The sequence below is a fragment of the Fukomys damarensis genome, unplaced genomic scaffold, assembly GCF_012274545.1.
Source record: "Fukomys damarensis isolate Sample0158 unplaced genomic scaffold, DMR_v1.0_HiC HiC_scaffold_37, whole genome shotgun sequence".
Taxonomy (NCBI): domain Eukaryota; kingdom Metazoa; phylum Chordata; class Mammalia; order Rodentia; family Bathyergidae; genus Fukomys; species Fukomys damarensis.
The window spans coordinates 3,815,753-3,836,329 of record NW_022900949.1 but is presented as its reverse complement, the minus strand read 5'-3'; the positions used below and the strand labels follow the sequence as shown (position 1 = coordinate 3,836,329).

General features: G+C 44.1%; 1 protein-coding gene across 6 annotated transcripts in view; it reads left to right on the top strand.

Moving 5' to 3' along the window:
* The window catches only part of Muc16 (mucin 16, cell surface associated), an 81,200-nt gene that overhangs the window by 52,714 nt on the left and 7,909 nt on the right, over positions 1-20,577 (top strand). For 5 of the 6 annotated variants that reach the window (XM_033759821.1, XM_033759823.1, XM_033759822.1 and 2 more), the window contains 14 exons: positions 259-294; positions 3,011-3,293; positions 7,306-7,478; positions 9,234-9,269; positions 10,240-10,302; positions 11,707-11,828; positions 11,925-11,992; positions 12,159-12,331; positions 12,456-12,491; positions 15,165-15,295; positions 15,646-15,713; positions 17,228-17,376; positions 19,148-19,311; positions 19,697-19,764. In XM_033759821.1, the coding sequence (XP_033615712.1) occupies positions 259-294; positions 3,011-3,293; positions 7,306-7,478; positions 9,234-9,269; positions 10,240-10,302; positions 11,707-11,828; positions 11,925-11,992; positions 12,159-12,331; positions 12,456-12,491; positions 15,165-15,295; positions 15,646-15,713; positions 17,228-17,376; positions 19,148-19,311; positions 19,697-19,764 (1,570 nt within the window). The remainder of the gene's footprint in view (positions 1-258; positions 295-3,010; positions 3,294-7,305; positions 7,479-9,233; positions 9,270-10,239; positions 10,303-11,706; positions 11,829-11,924; positions 11,993-12,158; positions 12,332-12,455; positions 12,492-15,164; positions 15,296-15,645; positions 15,714-17,227; positions 17,377-19,147; positions 19,312-19,696; positions 19,765-20,577) is intronic. The other variant, XM_010605701.1, reaches the window with a different exon arrangement.

Genomic DNA, 20,577 nt, shown 5'->3' with positions numbered 1-20,577 from the left:
CCTCCCTCTCTCATCTTGGGTTTTCCAAACCCTGCTTCTGGGTCTGGGTTCTGTCTTCTTTGTGATGAAGTAGAGCCCATCATGGGGACAATGACCATGTTCACCCATCTTCCATTCTGTTACCTGGTCAGCTCCTTCCTGAACATCCCCTCACTGCCTCTTTCCCTTTGTTTTTACCAGCCAAAAGTTGACAAATTCTCCTTTACCCTTAATCCTGTATGTCTACCCAGTCTTCTCAACTTTACCTTTTTTATGCAGGTTACACCTTTGGAGGTACAGCCACAACTCCCACCAGTGAGTATTCCTGGCCTTGATTTCTTGGGTCCTGTCTTCACTTGAAGTATGGGAAACAGCTGTTCTCCTCCTCGCCTCAATGAGGGAAACAGGTGGAAGGAAAGTGTCTTCAATTCTTCCCCTGGGTCTTGGTGGAGAGGATCCAAGCTGGGGTGAAGAGAGCTGACACACAGATCTGTTCACTGATCGCATTCTGACCAGAATGTCAGAGCAATTTTCATTTTAACTATCCCACAATCCTACCTTATTGCTGCTAAAATGAAAACTGAGGCAAAATAAGATTGAAAGAGTTTATTTGAGCACGTAGCATTTCATGAAGCAGGAAGTATTAAGCAGAAGATGGCTTTGGGCTCCCGCAAAGAAGGAAAGAAAAAGGCCTTTACTGGATAAACCAGAGTCAAAACCAAGAAAACGCTTGATTGGTTACAACAATGTGGTTCTTAATTGATCTATCCCAAGTCCTTAGTAGTATAATACGTTGGCTACATCTGGTTGATGAAGCTTAAGTTTCACTTTTTCCTTGCCACAAATATTTGTCAAAAATCTCCCGACTTCCACTTGTTTTTACAAATAAAGTAATGTCAGGTTTGTTTTCACAGCCTAATTGGATTTTGTGGTCTTCGGGGAGCTCTCAATCTCAGTCTTCATTTTATTTTATGGAGCTCTCAATCTCAGTCTTCATTTTATTTTATTGTAACAGTACTGTTTTCTTATCTTTTTAATTCATCTCTATTTTTTTGTTCTAAGAAACTCTCAGTATCAGTGTCACAATTGTTAGGTTTTCAGTAACCATTTATTGAAATCTCCCAGGCACTGCACTAAATTACACATCCTGTTAAGTCTTCCAGGGCTGCTGTAACAAAATAATACAGCCCATGTGGCTCAAATAACAGGTATTTATTTTGTCTTAGTTTTGGAGGCCAAAGTAAACATCGAGGTATTGATAGATTTGGTTTCTTCTGAGGCCTCTTTTCCTTGACATGAAGACAGCTGTGCTCTCCTTGGCTTCCCATGGTCTTTCCTTTGTGCATGTCTTACCCAGATCTTCTTTTATAAAGACCCTTACCATACTGGCTTAGGACCCAATATAATGACCCTGTTTTAAGTATTTCTTTGATGTCCGTCTCTCCAAATAGAGTCTCTTCTGGTAGTTTCAGCATCAAGTTAAAGGATAAACTTTATTTGCATTTCCAGCAAGCCTGAGATGAGAACTTTGTAGTTTTCAAGAGTGAATGATTCCTGAATTAAGGATTTATTTTCTCCACTCTCCAAAATGCTCCTTGGGTCCATGGCTGTCATCCTTTCCTTTTATTTTATTTTTGTTGTTGTTGTTGTTCCTTGCAAAAATAAGATTGCTCTGGGTTGCTAAAATCCAAAAATGGCCGTGTTCTCCAGAGCAATAGGAGGAAATGTAAGTTAATAACTTCTCTACTGACTATGTTTTCTAACATTAAGCTGCTTCTAGAGCGCTATACCAATTCTCTATATGTGAAAGAACAGTAAGGTGGCTGCATAGAGGGAGGGAGGGGGGATATTTGAATGATTGGAAGAGAAAATGATGGCTGCAAAGAAAAAGAAGAGAGGAATGGAGGAAAGATGGGTAATTGGGGAAAGGAAGAAAAGATCGATGCAAGGGAGGAAAGAGGAATGAATAGGTAGGTGAATAGATGGAAATAAATAGGAGGAAAGATGGAGAAAGCAAGGCAAGATTAGAGGGAAGGAAGGATGGGGAAGTTTGCACAAAATTCTGGGTAGAAATTCGTATGCTTAGGAAAAGAAGAGGAAGGAAAGATGCACGCATTCATGGGTGGATGGATGAAAGAGAGAGATAGGAGGAGGAAGAATAAATGAATAGGGAGAAGCAAAGACGAAAGAGCAGCGTCTCTCCAAACAAAGGAAGCAAGGGGACATTGCGTGCTTGTGCGAGATTAGCGACCTCCTCACTTGTAGAGGCGGCCATCTTGCTGGGCATGCGCAGTCTCTTCACACACTGACTTTTAAAAGGTCAGGTAGAAGTACTTCTGCGGTGGAGAACTTGGCACCGCAAGATTATAGCGGGCAGAATTTTCTCTTGGATACCTATAAGAAGATCTGGTTGGAGTTTAGCTAGTTCCAGCCTTTTCCTTGTGGTTCCTTCTGGAGACAAAAACTGTGAAAGGAGTTTAGCAGTCAGGAGCTTATCCCCAGCAACCACAGATACTCGACCCCAAGTCCTCACTTAGCAGTTCTCACTACACGCAGACCCTCACTCGTTGGAAAAAACAAAATCGCGGGTGTTACTGGGCCCTGTGCTGCATGCCTGAGGCAGGAAGAATGTAAATTCACGGCAAACCCGAGCGACTTAGTAGGAACCTGACTCAAAATTTAAGACAAACTGTATAAAGCGCTGGGGGGTGTGGCTCCGTGCAAAGGCCCTGAGGTCAATCCTCAGCACTACTAAAGCAAGCAAGCGGGCAAACAAATCTGCACTGGTATTTTCACAGAGAGGTCCGCCCTGTATGTGGGCAGGGGTAAAGCATCCAAATCCCGAAATCAGAGGAGCTTTCAATTCAGTGCTGAAGCTGTCGCCATTGACAAGTCGGCCTTGGTTTACCAGGAGACATGTAAAGGGCCTAGAGAGCCCAACTCCAGAGCACACACTGACCCCACCCCACCCCATTCCAACCGCCTCTTACCTAGCGTTCTACGGTGAGCTTGCTCTTCCTCCCACCCACAGCCGAGGTCCGCGAGGAGCTGTTCACAGTGAACTTCACCATCAACAACCTTCGCTACGCGGTGGACATGGGCCACCCTGGCTCCCTCAAGTTCAACATCACAGACACGGTCCTGGGGCACCTGGTGAGCAGCCTGCGGCCCTCTCCTACCCCTCCCGCCACATTCCAGGGCTGCTTCCTGTCGCTGACCAAGCCTGGCTCCCTTCTTCCTTTCCAGCTCAGCCCTTTGCTCCGGAGGAGTAGTCTGGGTGCTCGGTACACAGGATGCAGGCTCACCGCTCTGAGGTGAGAAACAGCTCCAAGCCCTGACGTCCCCTCCTCTCCACCCACCGCCCAAGGGAGGAGGACTTGGAGGTCAGACTCTGGGGCTGGGATGAACTATTGATATCCTCTTCTTTATGTTTTAAATTCTTCGTCTTTTTTTTTCATTTTACTATGTCGGTGATACATAATAAATACATCCAGTGTAGGGAACTGGTCATAGACATGAAGCACCTTGATCCTCTTGGCTTTTCATTCCTCCTCCCTTTCTCTCGTCCGTCTGCCCCACCCCCTGATCCCTTTCCCATAGCAAAGTCCACCTCCCCATTTTTTATCATCTGTATTTTATTGTGCTCTTTAAATTATATAGAGAGATATAGATTAGATAGAGATAGATATAGATACGATATTAGACACACACTGGGTTTAACACATAAAAGAAACCACATGCTATTTAACCTTCTGTGTCTGCTTTATTTCATCTAGCATTGTAGACTCAGGGTGCATCCATTCTCCTACAAATGACTCAATGCTGTGCTTTCTTATGGCTGAAATATATATATTACATCTTCTTTATCCATTCATCTGTTAATAGGCATAGAGGCCCCTCTCCAGATTTAGCTTTTATGCGTTGTCCAGCTATAAACAAGCTATGCACGTATCCCTGTGATGTGCTGTCTTTAACTCTTGGGGGAAGATACCTACAAGAGATACAGCTGGGTTGGATGGAATCTCTCTTTTTAGTTTTTAAGGAATCTCCCTTCTGGTTCCCAAAAGTTTTACATTCCCGCCATCGATGTTCAAGACTTCCTTTGTTTCTCGACCTCACTAACATTTTCTGTTTGTTTTTAAATTTTGGATGATAGCCATTCTTTGTGAGGTGAAAGAGAATCTCAGGGTTATTGCGATTCGCATTTCTCCAGCGGCCAACGGTGCTGAGTGTGTTTTCGTGTATCCCTTGGCCATTTGCATTTCTTCCTTGGAGAAGTGTCCGTTCCTCTCACTTGTCCATTTTCACCACTCCTGTTAAATACAGTTCTCATGTTATTGATTGTGTAACAATTCAATATTTCGTGGTGCTGAGTGCGGAACTCAGAGCACTGCACATGCGAGGCAAGTGTCCTACCACTGAGCTGTACCCCAGTTCCCACCATTTCACTTTCGAAATATAAAAAACATCTTCATATTGAAGGTACACAACTTGATGTCCTGATACATGTAGGGAAATGATGATGCACTGCAGCCAAATGAAACAGCTCACCTCTTTGCAGCTAGCATTTCTCTACCCTTTGAGCAGCGTCATCCTGTTCCTTCTCCTAGGCCCTGGCAAACATCATTCTCCTTTCTACTTCTACAAGGGTTATGCGTTAGACATTTTCGATACAACATATAAGTGAGAACATGTATATTTGTAATGTTTTATTATGAAAAAAATCTCAAATACGTAAAAATGTACCTATAGTCCACTTTCAATAGCTCACGGCCAACATTAGCTCACTGATCTTTTCCTTCCAACCCTCACTGCACTTGAGACATGTTCTCTGCACATATCACAAATGTTTTCGTGTCTATGTCTAAGGGGTACAGGTTCTTTTTTCTACTAATGATTTTAGTGATTTCATCATGCCTAAAAACTAATTCCCTCACAGGTTTGTAATGCCATGCAGTGAGTGCTTAGATTTTCTGTTCTCATAGATCAGTTTGCATGCTCTTGGTGTTTATTACGGATTTCATATTTTTCTTTCAATGGATACAGCTCCTCTGAGGCAGGGAGTGGGAACCACAGTGACAGGGCAGACTTTCTCTGCCTTCATCCAGTGGAGAAGAGCAGATGCTAAGCAGGAAATAAATATTTAGGTGATATGATTTCAAATGGGATAAGGCCATTTACAACACTAGAGAAAGCAGCTTTATCCGAAGATACTTTGGGGGGATACTGGGGATCGAACTCGGCTACTTGTGCTTGTGAGGCAGGTGCTGGAACCACTGAGCTAAGTCCCCAGCCCTAAAGACACTTTTGAGCTATGCCCCAGTAGTTTGCTGGCGAAGGAAAACTATCCCAAGCAAAGAGAACAGCATAGGCAAAGGTTCTGAGGTGAGAATAAACTTGTTTTCAGTGAACAGCGGAGACAGCGGTGTGACGAGAGCACAGAATGCAAGAGGGAAAGAGAAAAGGTGAGATTTGAGATACAAACAAGGTCTACACTCTTCAGAGTCTTGGAAGTTTCTCTTGTAATTATGGTAAAATACATTTAATTTACCACCTGTATTATTCATCTCCTCATTACCATGATGAAATACTCATTAACTTACAAAGGAAAAAAGATTAATTTCAACTTGTGATTCTGGAGGTTCCAGTCCAAGATGGCAGCCCCACTGATCTGGGCACATCATGGTAGGAGTGCGTAGTGGAGCAAACCACTTATATAAAGGTTGGAAAACAAAATAATATGACTGGTGTGGTCTCAACATCCCCTGTCATGATTTATGGACTTCCTAGGAGGCCCACCTCCTAAAAGTCCTTCACTTCACCCAACTGTGCCACCCTCAAGACCAAGCCTTTCACACACAAAAAATTAAAAGACTTCTAATCCAAGCCTTAGTATCGTCTTAACAACTTCTGGGGATACAGATCAATAGGTATCTTTACACTGTTGTGCAACTATTACCACCATTGGTCCCCAGAACTTTTTATCTTCCCCAACTGGACCCTCATTCAATATTGATGCCCTCTTCCTCCTCCCCAGCCCCTGCCACCCACCATTCTGTTTCTTGTATCTAGTAACTTGGTTCAAGGGACCTCCCATGTGGAGAATGTACTGTTTTCACCTTTTTGTGACTGGCTAATTTCAATTACCACGGGGAGATTCCTCAAAAAACTAAAATTAGAAATTCTATTTGACCCAACTATTCTCTTGAAGTATCTTCCCCAAAGAGTGAAAGACATCATGTTACAATACTATATGAATACCCATGTTTATAGCACCACAATTCATAAAAACAAAATCTTGAAGTGACCTATATGTCCATCAGCAGATGTATACGTAAAGAAAACATTGTGTTCACACACAATGGATCACTACTCTGCCACAAATAAAAATAAACTTGGCTCATTTGTGAGAAACTGGATGCACCTTGAAACCATAATGTTAAGTGAAATAAATTGGACACGTGGGCTTAAAATCACCTTGTAGCTGTACTGTATACTTAAAAAATACCAATAAATTCAATTTTAAAACAACACTTTCTCATACGTGAGATACCTAAAGTATAAATAAAGAGCAAAATAATAGATAACAAGTAGGGATAGATTGTTCTCAAGTGGGAATGGGATCAAGAGATGGAAGGCGGTGGGAGGCAGGAAAAAGGAAAGGGGATGAAAAAAGAAACTCCACAGAAGGTGTGTAAACATCACGTGCCGCAAACATGTACTAATAAAATTATAATACACCTGAAAACCATTATCTCCTCAAGGGTTAACCATTTTGTAACATCTCATGATTTTCTCCCTTTTCAGACTGAATAGCATTTCTTCTGTGTGATAATAATGCCACGTTTTCTTAGTCGTTCATGAGGCCTTTGATTTTTGCTCGGAGTAAGCAAATATGCTAGGCGGCAGGGCTTCGGGATAACAACAGTGAACTAGACCGGTCTGCTCCCCGCCTTTGTGTTCTGGATGGAACGAGGACAAGTGGTTTACGATAACACAGAGAGTGACCGTGCTGTGATAGGGAGAGGATGGGGGGCAGTGGGATCCGGAGGCATCCCCTGACCCGACGTGGGAAGGTTCTTTGAGAAAGTGAAGGGAGGAGGAAGAGGAGGAGGAAGGAGGGATGTCACCCAAGCTGAAATCGAAAGTGCCTGGGAAGTAACCCGTGAAGGAAGGAAGGAGAGAAACTTCTAGACAGAAGACCCTGAGATGGAAAGTATGTTTAGATGGGGTGCAGTGAACGGTTCAACAAGACCAGAAGGCAGGCTATGGGGTAGAGCGATGTCAGGGGCCTCCATTCCCAGCAGTACTGCTCTCCCTCTCCAGGCCTGTGAATAATGGTGCCCAGACAAGGGTGGACATCCTCTGCACCTACCGACAGTCCCGCGGCAGCCTGGGCCTGTCTGCCAAGCAGGTGTTCCATGAGCTGAGCAGGCAGACCCGTGGCATCACCAGGCTGGGTCCCTACTCTCTAGACAAAGACAGCCTCTACCTCAATGGTGAGTGACCCTCTGCCCCACTCCCTAGCCCCCTGCAGCCCGTGCGTGTGCCCAGTTACTGGTTTATTAGGGGTGGATTTGGAATTCAAACCCTGTCTTCACCTACCCAGCTCTCACAGCCATCACACAAAGCTATTCCTTGGTGAACCCCATTTTACAGATGAAGAAATGGAGGCTGGGATAGGTTAAGCAATTGTCCCAGATGGGTGTAGCGTGAGCCTCCATTTTCACCCTTCATTACCAGGCTCTGCCCTACATATTTAACTCACAGAAGATTTCCCGGAGAGACCTCAGGGGAAAAAGATGTCTGTATCCACATTCTGATTTTTTTTCTCACTCCTTATGATGGATACTCTTGGGTGGGTTCCCTGTGCTGGGAAGGAAGGCAGGCACCCTGAAACTCTGGGTGTCTGAGCTTCAAAATCGTTGGGCACTAACTAGCACCCATGTAGGATCAGGGCAGGACAGCAGCTGACCAAATCACTACCCTTCCCTTCTCTTGTCCTCAACCTGCAATGGAACTCAGTGTTATGGAAGGAATTGGCAAGTGACACACAGAGGCAGCAGAATGGAAGTAAAATAACAAAAGTTTACTCCACCCATGGGGATCGATGACACCTAATGGTGGTGCCCTGATCGATCCATTACTGGGCTACAACTCCCCCTCTTGTGGGGTTTTTACAGCCTTGATCTCATTCAGGTAGTTACATTGCCTTTCCACAGTTCACATTGCTGATATTCAAAACATGGTGGCCAGGCAGTTGAATTTCAACCCAGAAGTAACACGTCTTTGTTAGGGGAGGTTACCTTTAAGATTTATTTAGTTATCTATTCTAGCCAAAAGGAAGGGAGCCTGTTTGGACAGCAAAGCTAACAACGGTTCTTTTCATTTACAAAACTTTTGAGGGAGACTAGATACCTCCAGTAACGGTCAATTCTGAATTAAACAGAGTAAAGGGCAGAAGTTATCTTACTTTGTGAGATTTCATAGGGTTTTTGCTATTAAAGTTTCCCTTATAATACTGTCATCATACTTGCCCCATGAAGTCAGCAGGGAGACATTCCAGGCCTTCGTTACTCCTGTTTTTTAAAAAGAGAGAAACTGAATCACGGGGTGGACAGGGGACCTGCCCACACTCACAGTAAGTTCGTGGCCAATCTGGATCTTGGTGTTGACTTTTTATCTGGTTGCTTTGATTTGGCCATCAGAAGGTATGGTGTAGGGTCTTTCCCCATCATAAACTGCACAGATTATGTGATTCATTCTGTTGTCCAATCGGCATGTACTGTAACCCAGGCCTTGTACCTGGCTCCAAAGGCAGGGGTAACTTACATATGTGTCCTGTCCTAATAAAAATGCCAGTGGGGCAGAGACTGGTTCAACACCACCCTAAATATGAATGAGACCCTGGACATAACATACGCTTATTAAACATCCATTGGATGGAGACATAGATCAGAGGGAGGGTGGAAAGACAGATGGATGAATGTCTATGTAAAGGCAGAGAGGTGTAGGCATAAATCTTATGATAGCTTCTTGCTCAGGGCATCGTGTAGATGTGGGTAAGGAAGAGCCAAATCTAATATCGGGAAATTATTTTTCAAGGTGACATTTAAGACAGCTTCTAGAAGGTGAGGTGATGTTCACTAAGTACACACAAGAAAAGTTATCCAGGCAGAATCACGCACGTGGGTAAAGCATGGAGTGCAGGACTGTTGCCACCCCTTCCTTTATGTGTGACCTTTGTTTTTCAGGTTATAATGAACCTGGTCCAGAGGAGCCTCCCACAAGTACGTGTCTGTGTCCAGTGCCCTCTGCAGCCTCTGTAGGTCTTGGGCTGAGTCTTCTCTTCACTCACAAAGAAATCTTGCCCCAAACTCACACAATCTCCTGAGTCAAGCTAAGGTTTCAGTGACAGGAAGAATGCTGACTCCTTAGGCTGTTTTTGAATCTGCAGCTGTGGGGTTGAATTTCTGAATTTTTTCCGTGCTCCTCCGAGTCAGGGGTAGAACTTTGAGAATAAATTTCCTACAGGGTTGATTGAAGGGCCGGAGTCCGATGATGACCCATGTGACTTTTGCCTCCTTTCAGCAAAAGCTACAGGAGTCCCACCAGGGACTCACTGTCACCCGGAGAACTAGTGACTGTTCAAGTGGTTTTGACTAGAATTGCCCGTTTTCTCATTAGTGATCCACCCAACTATTTTCCCAGCGGTCAGTCCTTCCATATCTCCAGTGATGCCTTTTCCCAAATATCATCTTTCCAGCTCTCTGGTCATCCACCTGCCCATCCACCCATCCATCCATCCACCTAGACTTTTACCCTTTGCTGTTAGTCCTTTCTCCCTTCCATCCAGCCACTCCTTTGGCTACCCCCCATCACGCCCATTGACCTTATCCTTCCTTCCCTTTCCTCTTCTTCCATCTCTCCAATTTTTCTTCCTTTCTTTCTATTAATTTTGCCTTCTCTTTTGGCTCTTCATTTATCTATTCTTTCTTCTGTCTACTTCTTTAACCCTTCTATTTTCTGTCAGTCCGTTCATCTGTACTCTATGCTTCGGGTCTTGTTCATCCACTCTCCTTCCCTTGAGTCACTTCCATTCGAATGCTTGATCGTGCCTCTGTTCACACACCCACTAGTCCACTCAGTCTTGTATGTGTTCCATGTATGAATGGTTTTTCTGGCTCGGACCACTGACGGGGACCCAAGTGAGGTTAAAAGGGCTTCTCTCGCCCTCCGTGATGACGATGCTTTCCACAGCTCCTGCGCCAGCCACCACATTCCTGCCATCATCAACATCTGTGCAGCCAGAAGCCACAACAGGTACCAAGGGACCCCTTTTCCTCCCATATAATAATATCCCCCTGGAGAAGGTGTCTCAGTTACCTTTTCTCATGGCTGAGACAAAATATCTGACACTCAAAGTTAAAGGAAGAAAGGTTTACTGTAGCTCAGAGTTTGTAGGGGTTTCTGCCCATAACTGGTTGACTCCAAGGCAGCATGGCGTGACAGAGGGTCATTGTGAGGAGAAACAGTTCATGGCAGGCAGAAGGCGGCAAAAGCAGCAAGTGATAGCAGCAGCCCTCTTTCTGCCCCTTATATTCTATCCAGGCTGCATTCCCTTAGGGAGGGAAGCACTCACACCCTGGGAGAGCCTTCCCATTATCCACACCCAGAATGATGCCAAACCAATTAATGAACTAATTTAGTGACCACACACCCTTAATCCCAGCATCACACACTCTGGATCCAGCCACCTCCAAAACTCCCCACCTATGACCCCATGAGGCTTTGGGAGGACATCTACACTAATCATAACAGAAGGTGAAAGAGGGAGGGAGAGGGGGAAAGGAAGAGGACATTGAAACGGGGGTCAAAGAGGAAAAGGAAATAGGGGAGGAAAAAGAGGGGGATCCAGAAGAGGAATAATTAGATGATCTAACAGTCACATAAGAGCAAGGTAACCAGGATGTGAAGATCATAGTGCCAGCGTGATTGTTACAATCACGGATTGGTCTACCACTCTGGTCATATGCCTGCTGACCATTACCATGAAATGTAGGATTAGAGGGCACTATGGCACGATGCGGAAAGAGGCAGATTTTCTGAAGAAAACTCCACCTGAACTGAGTCTTACAATATGAGCAGAAGTGATTCGGATGGATAGGAAGGACATGAAGAGGATGCCTCGGAGAAGGCCTTGCGTGAGCAAAGCCTCAACAGCGCAGTGCGTGGGGAGATTTGATAGAACTTTGGTTTGCGTGGAGCATAGGTTTCAGCTCAGAGTGTGCGTACATGAGACTGAAAGGCCAACAGGAATCAGACTGGAAAGGAATGCAATGCCGCGAATCTCGAACTTAACCCTGAAGGCCACGGAGCATGGCAGGTGGTAGTACAGTAGAGTCAGCGCTAGTGAAATTTGCGTTTCAGAAATATTCTTGCAGTGTTCCACGTAGAGAAGTCCTCCACATCGAGTGTCCAGCGATGCTGTGGTGTTAGTCTGGGTCAGAGATGATAAGATCTGAGCTGGGAGGAGAAAGGAATGAGGGTGTGCCCAAAGAACACTCATCCAGGAGAGAAATGAAACAGGCAGGTTCCAACATGGGTGGCCACATTGACGAGAAATAGTGCTGCTGGGGGACAACCTGACAGATGATGAGTACAGGATTCCATCTGGCATCAGGCCAACTCTCACTTGTGGGCCTCTCTCCTCCTCCCTTCCTGCAGCCGTGGGGTACCCCCTGAAGACCCTCACACTCCGTTTCACCATCTCCAACCTCAAGTACTCACAAGACATGAGCCATGGATCAGCCAAGTTCAACTCCACTGAGAGGATGCTGCAGTACCTGGTGAGACCTTGGTCCAGCCACTGCTGGGGGAATAAATCCCACCCAGCACCTCCATAATCTGCTGTCTTCCTGACCTTCCTTTTCCTTCCTCCCCAGCTTGGGTCATTATTCCAGAAGACCATCCTGGGCCCCTTCTACTCAGGTTGCAATCTAACCTCCCTCAGGTGAGCTCACAGCCTGGCCACTCACCAGCAATGACCATCCCTTTCTGTGATCACCGCTTTTGCGGTTTTCGCACTGCCCTTTTTCTTGTTTCTCCTTCCTTCTGGTTCCCCTCCCCAGCCAAAGCTCTAAGAGTTTCTCTAGAGCCGCCATGCCCTTTTCTCTCAGGCCTGAGAAGGACAAAGAAGCCACTGGTGTGGATGTAATCTGCACCTATCATCCCGACCCCACGGGCTCTGGGCTGGACAGCAAGCAGCTGTACTGGGAGCTGAGCCAGCTGACCCATGGCGTCACTCAGCTGGGAAAGTACTCCCTAGACCAGAACAGCCTCTATGTCAATGGTGAGCAACAGCCAACTGTGCTGGGCTGCATTGCAGAGCCCACATTCTACCCTTCCAGGGCTCCTTGATTCCTTCTCCATCTCCCAACATCTCTTTCCTTCCCTCTCTCTATCTCTTTCTGCAGGTTACACACACCGGACTGCAGTAACAACCCCTAGTGGTGAGTGCTTGTTGACATCCCCCGTTCCCCAAGAACAGCCCCTACATGCTGGTAGGTAAGCCTCAAGATGCCCACATCTCTAGCCATAGGGAAAAGAAGGAGTGAAACACAGGCTGAGACGTTGTTGCTGTACAATCAGCCACGAACCATCTTCATGTTATCGGTTGGACACAGAGAAACAGCCATTAAATGTTGATTGAGTGACTAGGTGTGGTGCCTGCGACAGTATCACTTAGCCCAGGAGTTTTGAGACCATCGTGGGCAACATAGCAAGACCCCCCCCAAAAAAATATTGCTTGGGTGGATGGACAGAAGAAAATAATTGAACAATTGAGTAGAAACACTGTGTACAAAGATTTTAGACCTCTGTGCCTCTGTGTTGGGCCTAACTCTGTGACAGGGATGGCTTCTTTGTCAGTGGTGAGTGGTTATGCTGAACATAGATTTAGAGTGACCAGTACTCGCCCTTACTCTGTTTCCTGTCCTCTGTAAAACAGTCTGCCCAGGGCCTGAATGGGAGGCACCCTTTCCCAAAATGCTGTGGGGATGGCCTTTTCCGTTGTTTTAGAGAAATAGCATGGACTTCTTTGATCAAATTAATGTCATCAGTTTTAGTTTTTTTCAGTTTTTATCTCTCGTTCATTTTCCTCCAGTGTTATTGAGGTATAACTGGCAAATGAAATTGTGCATAGTTAGATGAACAATGCAATGATTTGATATATGTGTAACTTGTGCAATGATGACCACAAATTATTCAATGCATTCATCACTTCACATGATTATCGTGTATGTTATATATCTATATTTTTTTAATAATTTGTATAGATATGGGGGGTAAGATCACTCAGAAAATTTCAAGTATAGAATATGATATTATTTTTTTAAATGTTCTTTTTTGTTTTGTTTTGTTTTGTTTTGTTTTTGAGACAGGGTCTCACTATGTAGTTGAGACTGACCTGGAACTCACCATGTAGCCCAGGCTGGTCTCGAACTCATAGCGATCCTCCTGTCTCAGCCTCCCAAGTGCTGGGATTAAAGGCATGCACCACCACGCCCAGCTAGAATATGATATTATTAACCATAGCCATTATGCCTTATCACATAGTGGTTATAGACTTCCATAACTTTTTCATCTGATGGAAACATTTTACCTTTTTAAACATTTTGCTTTACTTTTTTACATTAAATTTATTTTGACTATCATTGGGGTACCATGCAGTGTATACATTTTGTAATGTTTGAATCGCGCTAAACTTATCTCTTCACAAAGGTATCATTTACAGTGAAAACTTCAAAATTCTTTCTTCTAGATGTTTTAAATACACAGTACACTATTGTTGTCTGTAGTTGCCCTACTATACAATAGCACGTGAGAACTTATCCTATCTGACATAAGACCCATTAAACAACCTTCTCCCCTCATCCCCTCTTCACCTCCTCAGCCTCAGTTTAACCCTCAGTCTGCTCTCCACTTCTGTGAGGTTGGCTGTTTTAGATTCCACTTGGGTGAGGTCACACAGCACGCGTCTCTCTGTGCCTGGTTTATTTTCTTTTTTTTTTTTAATTTTATTGAGTTTATTGGTACATTTTAGGGATACAGTACAGTTACATTCATTGTTGGGATCATGTACCTTTACATGGCAAGTCTTGATTCTCGTTTTTTCCCCTTACCCCTGCCCTCCCTTCACCCCCTCCTCCCCTCCCCATCTACAAACACTTTATTTTCATCTTTTCATTCTCTCACATTTTTTTCTTTTCCCTTTTTGTTCTTCCCCTACGCATCACACCTTCCCTACACCTTTAGCTCCGTTCTTCAAATTTCTAATCGTCAGTAATCTTATTAGAATCTTATGCATTGTTGCAGAATATTCACACCAGGGACACTATTTGGTATTTACACATGTGTGACTTATTTATTTCACTTAGGAGTATGTCTTCAATATGTATCCATGTTCCTATGAATGAATCTATTCTCTTGCTCTTTATGGCTGAGTAATATTCCATTTTATAGAAAACTGGTTTATTTTCTTAATCTAATGCTCTCCAATTCCATCCATGTCACTGTAAATAACAGAGTTTTCTCCTGCGTGGGACTTTCAATTTTATGTTGGGTGAAAGTGGTAAAAAATGGATCTCTTTGTTATATTTCAGTTCTTAAAAAGAACTTTTCTCTATTCATATGATGTTACTAGTAAATTTGTCATAAATGGTTTTTGTGGTGTTTAAGCACAGTAAAGACAGCACGGCTACTATTAACAGGATAGTTGATGAGGGCTCGCTTAGAGAAAGGGTGAATCAAGGTGGGCTTTTAGGAACAATATATTATGTTCCAAAACTGTGCAAAGCACCAGAATAAGACATAAACAAGTAAGACACAAGTCCTTCCTTTCCTGGAACGCCATATCATTGGGTCCCAAAGCTAACGGAAGTAGAAGAGTGTTCCAGAAAGTGAGGACTAAGCAAAAGGAGGAAATCTCAGATCACAAGAACCCCTGTAAGATTCACTTTCACCCTCTTTGGGGTAACTTTCCACTTGGGAGCCCCCTGAAACCTCAGCTTGCAGGTTTCATTTTGGTGGATTCTGCCAGTGTGAAGAGGTCTCCCAGGGTGCTGTGACTTTGTGCAAAAAACTAAGACTCCCCATCTGTCTTTTCCTCCTCCCTGTGGCTGCAGGCTATGTAACCCAGAACGAAACCATCCGGGGTGAGTACCAGCTAAGTTTCCACATCCTCAACTGGAACCTCGGCGACCCAGACCCCACGTCTCCAGAGTACACTGCCTTGCTGAGGGACATCGAGGACAAGGTGAGTCCCTTCAGCCGCCCCATCTCCTCTTTCTCTTGGGGTCCCCTCATTGCTCCATCTGACACACATCCATTAAGTGAATGTTTCCACTCTTCGCTTTACTGGTGTGTCCTGGCTTCTCCAGACTTTCTCCGAGGTGGTGCCCTGGCTGCCTCTCTCCTTTCCTATATGGTCAGACTGAGGCTCAGAATGGGTGTGATATGCCTAAGGTCACCCAACAAGTTAGGGAAAGAGCCAAAATTTGAGCTTCAGTCTCCTTTGCTCCCAGGCCTGCATTCTTTCCATTGGTTCCAATGGCCCCTCCATCCTGAGAGATTTCCATCTCACCCACCCTACCTTCTCTTTTCTAGGTCACCACACTCTATACAGGCAGCCAGCTACACGATGTCTTCCAGTCCTGCCTGGTCACCAATTTGACGTAAGTTCTGAAGGTTGGAAGCCTCATCTGAACTGGTGCCTTATGGCTCTAAACTTCTGTGGTGTATCCTTAGGCTGGAAGTCCCCAGTGTGTTCCCCATTCCTCCCACATTCCTGCCAGCCACTCCTACTGTCTATTTCTATAGATTCCATGGTAGGAAATGGGGATTCTCCACATGGAACCACCAAGTCCCAGCATCTACCTTTCTGCTCTTCTGGAAATGTAGAAGAAGCACATTTTTGAAGTACAACTCAAAATATCAGCCCAATAATAATATTTACCACGGGTCAGACTCCCCAGTGAGCACTTCCATGCATGATTGTTTTATTAAATTTTCACAACAGTGTCTATAAGGTGGGAACGGTGATCGTCTCTTTTGTTTAATTGGCAAAAGTGAGTTTATTAGTCAGCTCTTCGTTGCTGAGGCAAAATATCTCATAGACACAACTTAAAGAAGAGGTTTGGAAAAAATGGAAACAAAGTCTTTGTAAATAGGAAAGGGTGGGGGGGTTGAAGGGAGGGCAGGGGGGACAAGGGGAAAAAATGAGAACCAAGATCTGTCGTGTAAAGGTACAAGGTCCCAATGATGAATGTAACTGTACTGTGTACTTTAAAAGTACCAATAAGCTCAATGAGACAGCAAAACGAAGAAGAGGTTTATTTTTAGTTCACAGTTCCAGAGGGTTCAGTTGATGGTCAGGACGGGTAACCCAAAACAGATATATGGTGAAAGGGCATGGTGGAGGAATGTTGCTCTCTTCACGGCATCCAGGAAGTAAAGAGAAAGCCAGAGGGGTGGGGGACAAAAATACAGCCTTCTAAGTCATGCTTCCAGTGACCCACCTTCTCCAGCAGACCCCATCCCTCACTAGGCATTCAGCTATGAACTCATCACTAGTTTAATCCACTGATGAGTTTAGCACTTCCATGATCCAATCACCTCCCAAAAGCTCTACCTCCAAACACATGACACGTTGGGGAGATATTTTAGATCTAAACTAACACTGAGGCACAGAGAAATGAATTCCTCAGGACTGTCAAAGTTGAGATTTGAACCCAGGTCTCTGAGAGCCGGTGGAAGGAGATAACACATGAATGCAGGAGAGGCGGGTCATCCAACACAGCGCTGATGATATTTCCAAACTTTAGTTTCTTTGTCCTGAACATGAGGATCATTATAAGGATACCTGCTTCCTCAGTGATGCTAGGGGAATATTTAATCACTTCTTAGGAGGTTCTGATACATAGGAAGTGATTCATGCACCTTCGTTACTGTTATCTTTATTGCTTGTCGCTTGAGTTCTTGGAACCCTTCTCATTTTGATCCATCCCTTCTCTAGATTGAGTGCAGAGCTAGCTAGACAACCTCCACTTCCTGCCCATAAGCCACTGGCTCTTTAAAGATGAAAACTTGAGGAAAGCAAATTTTCTGGTTAAGTTGTTGGTGGTATTAACAGCTCCTGTGTGGACGGTATTAACAGTGCTGTCCGGATTCTTGTGGTTTCTATTTCTAGGATAGACTCCAGGTTGGTCACTATGAAGTTATTTTTCTCCTCCCATCTGAAAGCCGACCTTGTGAAGCAAGTTTTTCTAAAGGAGACCTCGAACGCTTCGTCCCACTGGCTGGGTGCCACCTACCAGCTGAAGGACCTACATGTGACAGGTACAAAGCGAGATGGCCAGTTTGGTAGCTGGAAGAAATGGAGCTATGAGGCAGGATGGACCTTTTATAGAAGCAGTTAGACAGGTGGGGGCTCCAGAAGGGAAAAGGGGATTTCTAGGGTTCTATGTTGATGACCTCTGGAAATGAGTCCCCCCACAAGAAGCAAGAAGAGAAAGAAAATGTAGCCCTTGCAACCTAAATAAATGGTTAATAAATAAACTTTCCTGGCCTAAAATGTGAGGATTGAGAGTTGCCTCTTTAGGCAACTGGTTATGAATAACACCTTGATTATTTCATTCATTGAACGAATACTTAGTGAAAGTAAACAGGCACTGGTGATGCAATGTGACCCTTGCTGCGGTAAGAGAGCTTCCAGAGCCTGTGAGAATGCCAAGAGAGGACATACAGCTCTATCTTAGAAAATCCCCTATAGGAAATAAGGATGAAGAAGCTGAGATTCGGTGGGTAAAAAGACCAGACAGACAGAAACAAAGAGGAGCTGTGTTCCGTGTGTCCATAACCTGGCAGGAAGAATAAGAATATGGAATATGTGAGGGAATCTGTCTGCTTTGGTGCAGCTGGAGCACACGCTTTGCTTTGTTTTGTTTTCTCATTGAGTTTATTGGTACTTTTCAAATATACAGTACCATTACATTTATCATTCAGATCTTGTACCTTTACATGACATACCTTGGTTATCATTTTTCCCCATACCCCTGCCCTCCCTTAACCCCCTCCCTTAACCCCTTTTTTTCTCTTTTTTTTTCCTTTCCCTTATTTCCTTTCCCCTACCCTTCCCACTTCCCCTATACCTTTAGCCCTTTTCTTCCTATTTCACACTGTCAATTATACAATTTGGATTTTATTTACACTTTTAGTTTTTCACACCAGAGAAACTATTTGGTATTTACATGTGTGTGTCTTATTTATTTCACTTAGAAGTATATCCTCAAAACATATCCATTTTCCTATGTGACTCTAGTTTCTCATTCTTTATGGCTGAGTGGTATTCTATTTTACAGAAAAACCACATCTTCTTTATCCATTCTCCAGTTGATAGGCAATAGGGCTGTTTCCAAATTTTAGCTATTACAAACTGTGCTGGCTATAAACATATATCACTGTGATATAAGTCTTTTAATTATTTTGGAAGGATACCCACAGAGGGGTAGCTGGCTCAAATGGAACCTCTAATCCTAGTTCTTTGAGGTATTAGAGTATATATACACTTTGATATTGTAAAATCTCTACAACTGCAGCTAAACATATGGAGAGGGATCTTATTGGGCTCTGGAATAGTTTGAGTAGGGACATCACACACTGGGAGTTCTGCTTTAGAAAGTTCATCCCCTGGGTGCTGTGTGGAGATTGTGTCAAAGGGAGGAGGAGGAAGACCAGAGGCAGGAAGATCCATCCGTTAAGAATTTAAGGTATTGACCAGAATCCCTGCAAAAGTAAGTGGCAGGTGCCCAGTGGGGTAGTCAGCACCTCATTTGATGACCGCACTCTAAAGAGACCCACTCTACTCTCCTCTTCCCTATCCTCAGTGAATTCATTTCGCTTGGTGGTTAAAAAGAGAGACAGCTGAGCAAGTAGATGGACGGGATGGATTACAAAGTGAAGGTGTTCAAAAGGGGTCTTCTGTAGCCCACTTTCAAGACCTCAGCTCAGGTCCCATTGCCAGGAATAAGTAGAATGGCTTGAACTTTCTGAAAAACCCCTTTAATGTTGGATTTTAATGGTTTTTACATAATTTTTCTTTTGATTCTAGAAGTGAAGCCAGCCATTCTTCAAGCAACAGAAATGCCACCAGACACTTCCAGCTCCCAACAATTCCAGTTGAATTTCACCATCACCAACCTACCCTATTCCCAGGACATAGCCCACCCCGACTCTACTCCATATCATCGTAACAAGAGAAATATTGAGAATGCAGTGAGTGTGCGGGTGTCTCAACCTGTTCTCAGGCAAAGGCTGACTTGTGACACTGGGTAGTCAGAGGGTGACTTCACGACCCTTCCTGAAGAGAGTTTTTAACTAACATACATTAGTAATACATAATATTCATGTATCTCTGTAGTACGCTGCCGAAGACAGACTCTTATTCCCATTTTGCCAATTAAGAAACAGGTACAGAGAGGCGCGATAGAGTCCAGCTATGTCATACCGTGGACCAGAACATCCTTTGATACATACACCTGAGCTAGTAGTGTATGTGAAAGAAAAAAAGAAAAGATGGGGCTGTGTACTCAGTGATTGCAAATTCTCTTAGCAATTGGACTTGAAGTTCTGGCCTTAAAATGACTGCCTTGTCTTCCAGCTCAACCAGCTTTTCCGAAACAGCAGCATCCAGAGCTATTTTTCAGACTGTCAAGTTTTAGCATTCAGGTGAGTTCTAACTTGTGACCTAACAATTCTAGGAGCTCCTGCTGTACCTTAAATAAAAGCGTCGCTTGCCACAGTATTTCAGGTCCTAGCTGTTATGGAAGACACCCTTGAGATAGAGAGCTGTCACCTAAAAACCAGCCTCTCCCTAAACTGGTGAGCCCAGCTGGCTTAGAAACATGAGATCTTGTGTATCCTCTGTAGACATGGAAATGCCCAATGCCAGGAGCCATTGAGTGTAGCATCCTTGTCTTAAGAAATCAGGCACTGGAGTAGATCCATGAATGCACTAAAATTAACAATATCAAACTAGTTATCTTTGTTTTGCTTCAAATGAGGCTTAGATAAAAACAAGAATCTATTTGGACCTGTCCTCACCAAGGAGGGAAACTTTCAAGAACCATCATAAAAGATGTGACACAAATATATGATGAATGTGTAAATTTTTTTAAATGACAGTAAAAGACCCATTGCTATCAGTCATTGCCAAACGATTCCCCCTCATTTTGAATGCACTTATCCCATCTTCATGCTACTTTTATGAGTGTCTTTGCAACACATAATTAAAAACATGGTGAATGTTGCTGCTGAGTGTCATTCAACAGAAAGGCAGCCTTTGTAGAAATATCATGGTGTGTCCTCATCCACCTTACTGACCAGATCTGGCACTGTGCAACTTCTGGCTCTTTCTCAAAGTTAAAATGACCATAAAGGGTAAATGTTTGAACTGATTCGGGATATAGAGGCAACCAGGACAGAGTGACTAAAGAGACACTGGTGAGAGAGGACTTCCAGAAGGGCTTCCAAGAGAGGCAA